This window comes from Drosophila sechellia, chromosome 3L (genome assembly GCF_004382195.2).
Source record: "Drosophila sechellia strain sech25 chromosome 3L, ASM438219v1, whole genome shotgun sequence".
Taxonomy (NCBI): Eukaryota; Metazoa; Arthropoda; class Insecta; order Diptera; family Drosophilidae; genus Drosophila; species Drosophila sechellia.
Window position 1 is genome coordinate 24,469,642 of NC_045951.1, and position 14,765 is coordinate 24,484,406.

The following is a 14,765-nucleotide window of genomic DNA, read 5'->3' on the forward strand; positions in this document are numbered from 1 at the left end:
TGTTCTTTGCATGCACGAAGTGCTTTATTTAACCGATAAAATAAATGCTTCACAATTTATCGTTTTCTGTGCATGTGCTCACGGTTCTTGCGCTTCCAAGCAGCACGCCTAGATCCACCAATAGTCTGGGAGTATCTATATCCCTTGCCAATGCCGCGTGAACTTTTTCCAGCTGATGTAAGGCCACGCAATTCACGATGCTTGTGAACATGCTTGCAGATCCAGTTGATCTTTGGATCACGACGAATAGCACTGTGGTGAGTGTCAATTAAGATTACCTCAAAATATTTATAAGAAGCATCTTGCGCAATCCAATACGAGTTCAAAACTCGCAATCCGCCAAGTCTACGACCAACACGTTCCTACAAGAAAATAAAATCCATGATATATTTCAGTGTTTTTTGGTAGGGACCTCTTAATTGGACAAGAATATTTCAGACATCTAAGGAAGTTTATGTCAACACATATTGTATGTCAAAAGGGGTTGTCATCAATTTGTTTAAAAGTGTGTTAGCAAGTACGCGTTTTCTTACCTCAGCAATGGATTGCAAACCACGATAGGGCTTTAATTGGTTTACACCATGACTCTTCGGCTTGCCATAAGTGCATCCTTTGGGAACTGGACGCTTGCGACCTCCGCGGCGAACACGGATTCTATAAATCACGAACCCTTGTTTAGCTCTGTATCCTAAACGTCTTGCTTTATCCGGGCGAGTAGGTCTTGGCGAACGATGCAATTTCGTTAGTTGGCGGTATTGCCAAACGCGAATACGTAGCAAGTACCGCATCACATCGCTCTGCTTCTTCCTATAAAGTTCCTGCATGTACCGATAAGCCCCCATCTCTGCAATTTGATAGACCTAGTAACAAATTCATTATTTATTTTATAAATGTCACATCATCGGTCCATCAACTTTTTAAACTGTACATATTACAATCTAGAACAGATAATAATACGTATCAATGTTACATAGCAATGAGAATGAAATCGAACATAACATCCGTCAGATATCCATAATCTACACTGAACTCAGAGTGGTGCATGGAAAATATCATCATATAAACTTAAAAGGATTTTAAAAAGATAAATAAGATATATAAATTTATTCCCGGAATGATTTCGCGGTAAAAAAAAAAATTATTATGCCGCATGCACAACCAACTTACAGCACGGAAAAAATCCAAAAGAAGGAAGCAATGACTTGGATCACACGAGAAACTAGCTCAGAGTTGCTTTGGGATATAATTACCCTAATGCATGAAACACGAGTAAAACGCAATTATACCCCTTTCTCACAATAGTGTAATATTTATAAGGCATCCCAGCTTGTTCCAATAATCTTAATATATTTTTTCGAATTCGATTTGGGCAAAGACTTTTAATTTCGTTATTGGGTACTCTGGTTTTAAAAAAATTGTTGCTATCGTGCTATGATATGTTTATATGCTATTTTGCTACTTTTCGTTTCTACCTGCTCAAACAACTGACTTATTATTTTGTTTGTTTGTTTTGAAGTCAGGAGAAGGCAGAACTTGCTGTTTGCAATTGTTTTCCATACAAAAGATCTACCATAATTTTCACAGTTTTATTTCTAACTTTTTCACTACACTTTGAACTTTTGAGTAATTAAATTGTATTGCATTATTTACGAACAACACTCTTTGACCTCCACTAAATTATTTAAGACATATTATGCCTGCCTGTTTCGTTACCCAACAGTATGGCAACCTTTGCGATAAATTTTGGCTAAGTACTTATCGACTCCTTGCCAAATAGAAATTTTTTGTTCGTTGATCGTGTCGAATAAACACAAATAAACCACTAATTACTTTTCTTCCTTTAGTAAATAAGATCTGATTTAATATGAAACAAGAGTGAATGCTATAGTCGAGTTCTCCAACTATCAGACTAGCTGGTGAATGCGAACAAAAAATTAAATAATTGTATGGGATATCGATAAATATTGGGAAAAAATAAGAAACAAAATTTAAAAACTGTTTCAAGGTGTGGTCGTGACCGATTCGGCGGCTTTATGACGTTAAAGTGGGCGTGGCAAAAAGATTTATATATCGATAGAAATTTAGACGACTAATAAAATTATGAAAATATATCCAAAACTGTTTCAAAAATTATGGGCGTGGCGCTATATATGTGAAAAAATTAGAACCTTCTTTTCATAAGTGTTGGCGTGACAGAGTTGTGCGGTTTTAGGGCGTTTTGTTCCAAATCAATAGAAAATTACAAAAATTATAAGAGGTTTGTTGGCGTTAGAGTGGGCTGCGTCTTTGTCTCTTAAATATGTTTGCTGAATCTCAACCCTCTAGCTTTTACAGTTCCTGAGATCTCAACGTTCATACGGACATGGCTAGATCGACTCGGCGGCTATTGATCCTGATTAAGAATATATATACATTATACAGTCGGAAACGTTTCATTCTGCCTGTTACATAATTTTCAACGAAACCAGTATACCATTTTATTCTACGAGTAACGGGTGATTGTTTGTTACTAATTTTTAAATAATTGGACCACGTTCAGTCAGATTGAATTTCGTTTTTGAATGACGGATATAAATTTGTTGTGAATCCATCTGTTGTTGACAAAAAGACGTCCCTTGGAACAAAGACCGTAGAATATGTAACCCCAATTTCTGCATCTTGGTATTGAACAAAAATCTATCGTAATATGTGAGTAAGCACAGAAAGATGTGCTTTGCCCAGATGTGCAACAGATATTACAGTCAGGATTATGCTTTCACAGCGAGGAATATCTATCGAAAAATAAATGTTATGACAAATGTTATTATAAGTCAAACGGCAGGTTTAGATTTAAAAAATTTTTGAGAGTAACCAATTTTAAAAGGGACAAATTCTATGGGCAAAGCCACTAGAATAGCAAGATGCGTAACGTCATACGCTTATTTGCACACTATTTTCTTGGGCTGGCTTCAAAGCTGACTTAAGGCTTTCTCGAGTTTTTTATTCAAGAGCCAGAGACCGGTGAGCTCTGCAGCTAACAACTCTCTTCTAAGCAAACAGTGACAGCCGACAACTGAATCTGTGCACACGTATGTTCATGCATGGTGAATGTGTCAAAATATGACCTTCACTTTACAAGTTTTTTAAATCTATATTCTTTTTAATCAATTGGCAACATGTCAAAAATTTTTGCTTTGCATTGCCTTAACGTTATTATTATTTGAATATAGCATATAAATATTAATAGCCACATAGATTCGGCTATTAGATAATATAACAAAAAAATTCGAAAATGTATTCTGCTTGCGAGGTGTGTGAAATTATGAAAACAATTATTGTTGATAGCTTGCAATAGCTTTGCAAAAAACAGTTTTCATAGATATATTTATTTTATAAATTTGTATTATCTAATGTGTATTATTTTGAAACAAATATTTGTTCTCAATGTACTGACTTTTTTTGCAAAACTTATGTTTGTTTTATGTATTACTGTATGAAAATGAAATAAAATGTATTATATAGTTTCCTACTTCACTTATGTTATTTTTATAGTGTTTGGTAATTCATAAGAATATTTCCCACTCTGTGATGTTAAGATACAATATTATGATGTACGGATTCTTCACTTAATAAATATTAATAAAAAAAAAAAAAATTATATAGTTTGAATTTAATATAATAGTATACTTTTAAGTATATTCTAAGCCAGCCCATCAACCAAATAGTGAAACACACTTGTTCTTACTGCTCAATAATTAATTTGTTCAAGCAACCCATAAAACAGCACTCTCTCGTTGGCTGCAAGCGAATAAAAACAATTACTCTATAACATGCATGTGAGAGCCAACAACGACATAGTACCAAGAAACCAATAATAGAGCGCGATCTCTCTTTCCACGATCCTCTTAATTTCATCACTCTCACATACACTGTACTTTGCATAAGTGTGACTTTTGTATTTCCAACACGCCACCTTAAAAATCACTCTAATTTAAATTGATTAAAAATTTATTGAAATAAAAAATTACTTTCAGGCGAGTGCGTATGCTTTCTAATGTATTCTTGTATACTTATTCTTTTCTTTTTCTCGGAGGCTTCTTTTATTGAACCAGCATTTGCTGCACAGAATTGGGGAAACCCAATTCTGTAATTCAGTAAAACCCAATTAGTTCAATCAAATAAAAATTGAACAAGATGCACTTAAATAAACATAGCACTAGTAAATGTTTCGCTTTGATAATGGTTATATAGTAAAATTGTTGTTTTATTTTTGAGTCGAACTAATGTCCCGTCAGTTGACTAAGGACAACGCCAAGAAATAAAAAATAGTTTTTAGGAGAAATAGTTTCACGACTTTATTCTTTGGATCTCAGCTTAAGACTAAAAATCAAATGCAAATTGGATTGAGGAGAAGCCTCAGTATTTGAACAATATTTGTATTATAATATTTCGGGAGAGCCTCGCTCTTGGGTTCTTAAGATTAGGTAGCGTTGAAAGAGGGCAGTCAAATCTGCTTAGGTCAGGCTTTAGGATGTTTACAAGAACGGCTGCGCTGCCAAAGATAAACGAATGCTGCGCAGCTGGGATACATTATGGAAAAATATTGGAGTGCATTACTGTTTTCTTTGAAATAATAGAAGTGGCTGGTTTGGACCACCCAAATACGTCACTACCATATATAAGTTAACGCAAGTTGCACTTGCATTAGGGTTCTCGGCACTCGCTGCCGCATACCTCACCTTGATATGACAACCAACATGCTGTGGTTCTCCAAATAATAGTCAAGATAGTTAAGAGGGTTCGAGTTTACGATTAGCTTTATTTTAAGGTTCAGTTCGCGATCTGCTAGCGGTTCCGTTATGTGTCCGTTCGAGACTGCCCTGCTCTTCTCCCGTCCCGCTGCTTTTATATACGCTTCCCCCGTTGACCCCTCACCCTGAGTGCGACCAACGGCACTTGTTCCGAATGCACACATACACAAACATGTTACTAGACAGGCCCCGAGTCGCCTGCTGACGGGGCCCGAAAACACGAGAGCCGAGCGCTGGTGAGTCCGTAACTTACACAAACATGTTACTAGACAGGCCCCGAGTCGCCTGCTGACGGGGCCCGAAAACACGAGAGCCGAGCGCTGGTGAGACCTGACGAAGGGCGCAAGAAGAGGGTTCGTAACTCCTCCCCCCTCAAGATCTGCGTCCCGCAGATTAGTGAGCCTTGTTCAGCTCGGTTTTGCCCAATACTTCTAAGTTTGCGGCAATCTCGCGGACATCGGGCATGCCTTTGGTGGACATCAGCTTCTTCCATAGGAAATAAAAGCCTAGGAATATGCAGATTGCGAGTGCCGCCTCGGTGAGAAGAGAGGCTAGTAGCTCACTCGCCATGTTGGACATCTTTTCCAAATTCTTCATGCTCACGTCGTGGACGTATTCCAGAGAAAGTTGAAAGTTGCTGGCCGTTATGTGGCTCAACACGGCCGGCATCGCCATTAGATGACTGACCGAGTAACTGGAATAGTTTTGACCGTTGACCATTATCGTCTCATTGTCGAATTGGATGATAAAGGAGCCGATCAGGTCGTAGTTCTTTGCAGCCGTTCTTAGAGTTCCGTTGAAGTTGGTCAGGAGGAGCATTCCATCGTCGACTTGCTTAACCACTCGTTGGTTACTTCTTTGATATGAGCATTTGGCCTGGCCGCCCTTCAGTAGCCGAGGGATACAGCTAGCCTCCTCCAGTTTTTGCAGTTCCTCGAAGCCGTCGCTTGCGCGGCCAAGACGGCGTTCCAATCAGCAGCATCTGGAGATCCAGCTACCCATTTCCAAGCCGACCCCAGCCAGTCCAGTGAGCGGGATTTGCGCCGCATGCAGAAATCGAGCTTACAAAAAGACAATTCGTAAATATCTGGTCGTCTAAGTTGTTCTAAGACTACGTAGTGTGTGGGGGTACGGTACATTTTGTGTACTTATATTTTTATTTTTTTATATTTCTTATTTCTTATTTCTTATAAACTGTATTTTTTTATATTATTTTTTTATAATTTTTTTTGTATTTCTTTTGAATTGTGGTGTTGTGCATGTGTTTATACAATTTTTGTGCGCTATTGCATTTTGCAATATTTTTTCCTTGCGTGCGTGCTGTTACAGTTTTTTATTGATGACCTCTAATTTATTTCGGCACTGGGCACGGTGGTTCCGTAGTATCCCTTTTGGCTGGTTGCCTACTAAGGTACGGCCGCCACACAACTTGTTGGGCAGTTTTTTTTGGGTGCATTCCACACCACTTAACGTATCCAACAAGCTGCCACACACCACCTTATCACTCTGGGCGCTCATATTACTCGTACTGCCGCAGGTAAACTGTTGCAATGGTTAATTATTGGTTTATTATACACAATCTTTTGCACTCGCGAATTGGCAAGGAAAAAAAAAATTTTCCCACAAGCCACGGTTAGCTCCAGTTGGTCTCGCAGGGTAATGAATCTGGCAGCTGTCAAAATATCACCCAATTGTAAATCTGCGGAAAGATACTTAACACAAATTAGTTTGTTTAATTTTAATTTTTTTTTTAATTTTACGCACGGGTCCCACGGCCACACCTCCCGCCCAACCGACCGAGGGGCGCTGCCGTATCGTACGGCTCGATTCGCGAGAAAATATAGACGCGATATAAAAAATAGAATAGGAACGAGGAAATGAATATAATGTTAAATAATAAATAAATATTAGTGTTAGTAGGATCTAATTATGTAATAGAAAAGATAAAATCGATTGCTTTAATAGCGGCAGAGAGTCAAGATTACAGATAATAGGATAAAGTCTATTATAGTCAGAACATAAAACTCTGTAAGGGTCATGCAACTCATAATTACATCTACAATGATTTAAGATAAGGGGTATATAGTTTCTAGTGACTCTACTTGGAACCGAGAAGTTAAGCCGACTAATCAAGTCGGGACTCTCAACATCCCCACGAATAAGCTTACAAATAAAGACTGTTCCAAGCATAGTTCTACGGTTAGCTAGGGATGGTAAATTAATTAAAAGTAGTCTACTGGAATAAGGAGGTAATATATGGTTTGCATCCCAATTTAGGCGCCGCAAGGCAAAAAGTAAGAAGTTTTTTTGGACCGATTCAATGCGGTCCGAGTGGACTGCGTATTGTGGACTCCAAACAGGTGATCCGTACTCGAGAATTGGACGGACTAACGAAATAAATAAGGTTTTAGTCAAGTAAGGGTCTTCAAATTCCTTAGACCACCTTTTTATAAAACCAAGCACACCCCTGGCCTTATTGACAATAGATGAAATATGGTCAGAAAATTTTAGTTTTGGGTCCAGAAGAACACCAAGATCATCAACTCGTGTTATTCTGTCCAGAGGGCACCCACTTACAGTGTAAGTCGTGCGTATTGGGTTGGCACGACAAAAGGTCATAACTTTACACTTGGAGCCATTTAAGTCTAATATGTTATCACGGCACCATATTTGAAATCGGTCTAGATCGGATTGTAAGTCCAAATGGCAAGAAGTGTCCTTGTACTGGAGGCATAATTTAACATCGTCTGCGTACATAAGTACACGCGAATGTTTTATTATTAAGGGGAGGTCGTTAATGAATAAGGTAAAAAGAAGCGGACCAAGATGGCTCCCTTGTGGGACACCGGATGTGACTCGGAGAAGATAACGAATTTTTAAAGAGAACTTGTTGTGTCCTGCCATTCAGATAGCTTGAAATCCAATTTAGAAGATCAACAGGGAAACCTATAAGATCTAGTTTTTTTTATTAAAAGGTAATGATTAACAGAGTCAAATGCTTTACTAAAATCAGTGTAGATGACATCTGTTTGAAGATTATTTTTGAAACCCTCTATTACGAAAGAAGTTAGCTCCAAGAGGTTAGTGGTTGTAGATCTGCGTTTCATAAAACCGTGTTGACACGGTGATTTAGAGATTCCTCTGTAATTGCTTGCATCCAGTTTGCTAGCTTTTTTGTGAAGAGGAATCACAAAGGACTCCTTCCATATATGAGGGAATTGTGAAGATTCCAAAGATAAGGTAAACAGTTTCAGTAGAGGCTTGCACAAGGCTTCCGCACAGAATCTGAGCAGACAGCCAGGGATTCCATCGGGACCTGGCGAATAGACCGGTTTAACACGCTGAAGATCGTTAAGCAGTGAGCTTTCGTTTATAGTGGGGCAAAATATTAGATTCGACTTAGATACCGCATAAGAGTATGGCTGTTCGGAATGAGGTAAAGTTGAATATGTTGTTTGAAAAAACTTGGCGAATAGATCGGTTATTGCCTGATCCGATGTAACCGTAGTGTTTTCAAAAAATAGCGAGGAAGGGTGAGAACTTGTTTTTCGCTTAGTGCTAACGAAATTATAAAACTGTTTCGGATCCTGTGCAAATTGAAACTTACAACGGTTTAAATAATTATTGTAGCACTGAGCATTAAGCACGGTAAAGTTTAACCGAGCGCTTAAATATTTACAAAGGATGGACTGAGAACCGGTATTTTTAAATTTCATATAGAGTCTGGACTTTACATTTCTTAGGTGTGTCAACTCTTTATTAAACCAAGGAGGTTTAGAGATTGACGGATAGTACATCGGAACACAAGAGTTAAAAAATGATTTAATTGCGGTATAAAACATATTAATCGCATCCGCCATTATGTTGCAGGAGTAAAGATCGGACCAATTAAAGCCAGCTATAAAATTGTTTAGCCTCCGAAAATTTGCCTTGCGAAAACAGGGAATTCGTTTTGTTGACTTCTCTGAATTCACTTTTAATACCGTACCTAAGTCGATTTCCACCTCGAAAGTAGGAGGATATTGATCTTAAGGTTGAGTAAGAGGTACTACCCTGGACAGAAACACACATTCAGGATTTGTTACAAAACATAGATCCAAAAGTCGACCAAGAGAATTTGGAATATAATTAACTTGCGACAGCGATAAGTCGAGCAAGCCGTCAATAAAGTCATGTTGTGCTAAAGGGAGAAGGATATTCGATTGTTTTTCTGGGGACCACATTGTGCCAGGTATATTAAAATCACCGAGAACTACCTATTGGTCCCTGTCAGAAAGTTTATTCAAGATGGACTGGATAGCGGACAAATGATTCTGATATTCTGGGAATTCAGAAGATGGCGGAATATAGGAGCACGTAATATAAACTGATCTGTCGGAAAATGACAGCTTTACACATACGAATTCCGAGTTACAGGAATCGTCAAAAAGTAACTCCTCCGACGCGAGGGTAGATCTAACCGCAATTAAGACTCCACCTCCCCGTCTGGAGGGACGGTCAAACCTATATATAGTGTACATACCTGGGAAGACTTCGGAGTTAAGTATCTCCGGCTTTAACCAAGTCTCTGTGAGCACTATAATATGGGATGCAAATGAAAGACTATCACAATACAATTTAATTAATTTGCTACGCAAGCCTCTAACATTTTGATAGGAGATAGTAAGTTTTGTAGTTAGTTTTTTGAAGAGGAAGAAGATGAAGAGGCGGATGGTGCAGTAGTCTGGCCACGTGAGGGAAGTTTAATTCCCACGGGCACCTTTTTCTTATTTTTGATCTTAGCTTCAAACTCTTTTACCACCATACTATCCGGCCAAAAATCACCCGAACATATGGTCGAAAAGAGCTCGTTTGGGACAGTTATCTTGAAAGATGATATGTCCCTAGCGTAAGAGAAGTTAAATTTTTCCACTTTTATATTATCGGCTTTGGTTTTGTCTTGTATATAAGACAATACATCCGACGATGTTTGATCAGGGGAAAGCCGAGAAACAAAAATTTGTTTCTTTATTGGAACCACCGCGAGGGGTTTTGGTGCTGCAGATTGTATTTCTGACGCGCCAACTTGTGCCGGTAGTCCGGACTCAATGTTCCCTTGTGGTGGTAAACTAATCGAGACAGGTGGAATCACTGGTTGAGAAACCAGTGCAGACAATTCGGAATTTTTAGCAATCACAGGGTGGGGTCCATCCAGAGCTGATTGATCGTATTGCTCCGAATCTTTTTTAGCTGCCGATCTTAGCAGCATATGTGGATTTGCTGCGATTGACAGCTGATCAGTTGTGGAGTCCTCTTGATCATTTGCCCGTGGTTGCGGGGCCTTAGGCAGCCTACCACCAGCGGCTTTTTTGCGCTTTGGAGATTCATCTAATAGCTTAAGGCCATTAAACTGTGAATTAAGCACGGAAAGAAGATCATCGGCTCGACGAAAACTATCTCTAGCTACGCCAAAACTGTTGATCAGTTCTTTCAAGCCACCTTTAGTTTGGCGCATAAACGATTTCATCTCGTTCGCAACCACAAGGCAAGCATCACAACAGTAATTTAGATTTTTACCCTTTGCTAGGTCATCACTTGTTTGGCCATTAAAACCAGCGCACTTAGTATGCACCATTCTATCACATAGCCAACAAGTCATTTTTGGCTGCTCAGGTTTTATAACCTGGCAACAATTTTTATAAAAGCAGACAACATTTACGGTTTCCATGTTTAAATGAAATCAGACCACTGTGCGTGCACGAAAACACAAAACCAAAACTTTCAAGCGAGCTGTTAAAAGAACCACACGAGAGCACGCTGAGAAATTTAGATTTTGTGTGGGAGAGCGAAAGAGAGAGAGAGAGTGAGATCGAAAAGTGCAGTTTATGTGCATGCAAAAAAAACAACACCAAACACCACTGCGAACAACGCACAAAAAGGGAGAGTAAACAAAACAAAGAGACGAAAAATGCAAACTACTTTGTATATTTGTTTAAACTACTGCACAAATCACAAAAGAATCACTCGCGAAGCGAACGGATCTTTAATAATTATGTTTAGATATATAATTATTATAGAAAATTATTTAAAAACCACAGCTGGTTTGACAAACACAAAATAAAAACCGGGGAGCAAAAAAAAAAAACACGACCGTTCGCTTTGAAAGCTAATCTTGAATGTGTTTCCAATTTGTTCTCTGGTAAAATTATATTTGATATCTACATATGTGCGTAGTTTTCTTGTGGTAAGTAGGATTATTCCCTATACTTATACAACCTTGGTTATCATCGAAAATAACTATTGGACCTTTTAATTAATAGCGATTATGCCCCTTACTCCTTCGAATAAGGCCATATATACCCTGTAGTACTTCTTCTGTCAGTCTTATTTCCGACCCCATCAGAATCAACATACCACATAAGAATTTTATTCACTTTCAAATTCCTTTTAAACGATAACTTTAAATTGAGAGTTCCTTTTAGGTATCTTAAAATTATTTTAAGACATTGCCATAATTCTCTATTATTGTAGTTAGAATATCGACATAAGATACTTATAAATTTACTTAAACATTGCGTACATCAATATATTGCGTACATTAAATAACCAATCAAATTCCTACATGGTGCTTCATATGAATCTTCAACTTTCAAAGCCTCATAATTTATTCTGCTTGGAAGAGGAGTACCAACTGGATTACGATCATTCATATTGATTTTTTTAAAAACATTTTTAATAAATGCAGATTGACTGTCTAAATATGTGTTTAGTAGGCAAACTATAAATATGTTCTATTTATGGGCTGCAATAAACATGTCACGGGACAGCATAAGTGGAAACTACAGATAAGTACGATTGCAGCGGCCTATTGCCGGAGTGTCAAGAGATATGACCACGCGGGAGGCCTCAAACATAGATTTAAGAATAAAACTCAGCTGCATTTACCAACGCAGACTGCGGCGTCTTAGAAGCGCTGCATTATATAATTAGATGATAAGAACCTATGTAAGAATGAATAAAAGGCGATGCCCTCGCAGCAGCGAGTCACTTAGATTCAAACACCCGAATTGAACTCAATAAGTGTACGCACAAGTGTATAGTGTGTACATTGACTGAGAATTTTTTCTTTCAATTTGTATGCCAATTAAATATCGTATTTCATTTAGATCGGGTATTTGAAACTTATTTAAAAAAAAAGTTTTTAAATTTGGACATTCTTTCGAAATCACTGGTATAAATTATTATATCGTCAACATATAAGAGTAAATATATATTTTTATGTGTATCTCCTTCATCTAGAATATATGTCTACTTCTAGACTCCGAAATCCAAAATTTTGTAGTGCTCTTTCAAATATCTTAAAGCAGCATCTTGCAGCATGTTTTGAACCATAAATGGCTTTATTAAGTTTACATACTTTCTTTCCATCATACTTTATTAAACCTTTTGGAATCTTTATATAAATTTCATCTTTTAGTGCTGCATTTAAAATAGCTGTTTTGACATCCATCTGATGGATCAGTAAATTATATTGATTTAAAAAAGCTAAAAGATATTTCAAACTAGAAATTCGTGCAACTGGTGAAAAGTCCCATCATAATTCATCATATATTACCATTTTCATCTTGTTTTATACTAAAAACCCACTTGCAGTCTACAATGTTTTTATCCTGGCCGCAATGCCAGTATGTATCATAAGGGGATCAACCACCTGGTGGTACGCGCCGTAATTGTGACACACTACTGGATGTGCAACTACACTCTCCACGCTCTCTGCTTAGAGTGCTGGCTAATAGTAGTTAGGCTGGAGCTGGAAAAATTTCCACATCTCCGGGCCGGACTAAGGTGTTATTCGACCCTTGCCGAGAGTCTGCCAGACTCGGGGCCCGGGAAACAACTAGCCCATTCGCTAACGGAGAGTGCGGGCAAGTGGCGTCCGCTTGGTCTGGTTAGCCTTACCCCGGTACGGCGGATCTCTGTCCGGGTGGACCGCTTATTTCTCTGCAACTCGTGGGAAACATTAAAAATTGACCCAAAAATGATAAAATACCGCCTTGACCGCGGGAAATGTCTCAAAACAGTTCGAGGACCGTCTCCTTGACGGGGAGCGGCATACTTCGGTGGTAACATCAAAATATGCTTCTAATCGGAGTGTTCCAACAGCTTAAGTACGCCCAGCTGAGGGAGGGAAGAGTCGGGCAGCCACACCAAGTCACTCGACTGTGGTCCAAGCTGGCCAAGCGGGACGGGCTAAAAACCCATTACCGCAACTTGGTCAGCCTGAGGCCCGGGATGACCCTAACCGTAAGGGGCTGAGCGGGGCCAGAACTAAGTGGTATCTTCGTTACCTTCATCAGGGCAAGTCACCTGCGGAAGCTTTGTCTCTGGCCAAGACACCGCAACCGCTAGAGCAAAGGCCCAACTCTGCCTCGAAGCGGGCAAACTCCACACTGACGCCTCCGACTGAAACGCCTAAGAGGCAGGTGGAGAAAAGCAGGCCACTGACTGCTCCTTTCGATGGCCCAAGTACATCAAGTGCTGCAAAGGCAACTGAGGTACGCAAGCCATCATATGCGGCCGTAACTGGGGCCATCAAAGTTGCGGTCGTACCAGAAGGGTAGACCCCAAAGTCGTCCTTAGCAGTGAGAACCTCTCACAGCTCGAGATAGTCCTGTCCGGTTGGGATTCTCCAATCAAGTTTGGAGGGTGGGTCACCTGATAGTGGACTGCCGCAACGCAACCACTGCTGAGTGGCTGCAATTAGCAGTCCCCAGCCTCAGTAAGTGTAGCGGTGTCTCCCTGGAAGTAAAGATGGGCGACGACTTGCCATCGTCACACAACATCACCATCTTCTGCCCCAGGACAGGGGACAAAACAACAAAGTGGATCATGGAATTGATAAAGAAACAGAATGACCTGGGCACTGAGAACTGGCGTCTCATATCAAGGAAGTATGAGGGTGGTGGCTCGCTCCTCAGCCTTGGCATTGATGACAACTCATGCGCCAAGATTATCTCTAGTGACCACAAGCTGAGCTTCAGGTTTAGAGACATCTCAGTTTGTGGTCTAAAGAAGGCTAAAACGATAACTCTCCACTCTAGAACTGGACGACGCCGTAGAAGATAATAACTCGTGTCTTACTAACGCGTTTAGAGAAAACTGCTCCCTTGGCCAAGCCAAGAGGGATAAAGATGGTCCATGGTGGAACGACCAATTGGAGAAGTTGCGGAAAGCGACCAGGCGTCTCTTTAACAAAGCAAAAAGAGAAGGAAACTAGGATGCCTACCGGAATAAACTGACATTGTATAACCATGAGATCGGGAAAGCCAAAAGAAGGAATTATAGAACCTTCTGTGAGACAATAGTAAACACATGTGAAGGCGCTAGGCTTCACAGAGCTATCTCCAAAGGAGTGCCAGAATCAAATGTGGCACTGCGAAAGGACGATATCTCCTATACTATAGGAAGCAAGGAGAAACTTGAGCTACTACTGGCAACTGACTTTCGTACCTGGAGGGAAGGAGGTTCGCTGTGCGCTTTCATTCAGCAATTTCCACCGAGCACAACGTGGCAGCTGGTGTTCCACAAGGTAGTGTCCTCGGCCCCTGCTCTACTGCCTGTATAGCCACGACATGCCGCAGCGGGATGTAAGCCTTTACGGGAAATCAATGTTGGCCACATATGCCGATGACGTGTGCGTCACCTACAGGTCCCGATGCGAGCACGACGCAGCCGGTGGTATCCAGGACTTTGCATACCGGTTTTCGGAATGGGCAAGACGTTGGAACATTGGCATCAATAGCAGTAAATCTAACAAAGTCTGTTCTACTTTAAAGCGGAGAACGCCACCGCCCGTCTACATCGAGCAAGCCCCCGTACCACAGGCGAACGCAGCAAAGTACCTTGGAGTGCTTTTGGATCGCAGACTTACATTTTCCAAGCATGTGACCGACATCAGAACGCGCCTACGTGCTAAGGTGGCGAAGCACTACTGGA

At 40.0% G+C, this 14,765-nt stretch overlaps 1 protein-coding gene and 1 non-coding gene across 3 annotated transcripts; both read right to left on the reverse strand.

Moving 5' to 3' along the window:
* LOC6620435 (60S ribosomal protein L15) lies at window positions 1-1,216 on the reverse strand. 2 transcript variants are annotated; one of them, XM_002044608.2, is made up of 3 exons: window positions 1,168-1,216; window positions 534-860; window positions 1-362 (listed from the first exon to the last, which is right to left on the reverse strand). In XM_002044608.2, exons 2-3 carry the CDS (start codon window positions 840-842, stop codon window positions 57-59), a joined length of 615 nt encoding a protein of 204 aa, XP_002044644.1. In that variant the 5' UTR covers window positions 843-860; window positions 1,168-1,216; the 3' UTR covers window positions 1-56. The 2 variants fall into 2 exon arrangements, with proteins under 2 accessions (XP_002044644.1, XP_032574781.1); XM_032718890.1 differs by having other exon boundaries at window positions 534-938; window positions 1,168-1,183.
* Window positions 1,000-1,067, reverse strand: LOC116801318. The gene has a single exon (XR_004361954.1). It is a non-coding gene; the product is annotated as a small nucleolar RNA Me18S-Gm1358 (small nucleolar RNA).
* Window positions 1,217-14,765: the final 13,549 nt, after the last annotated feature.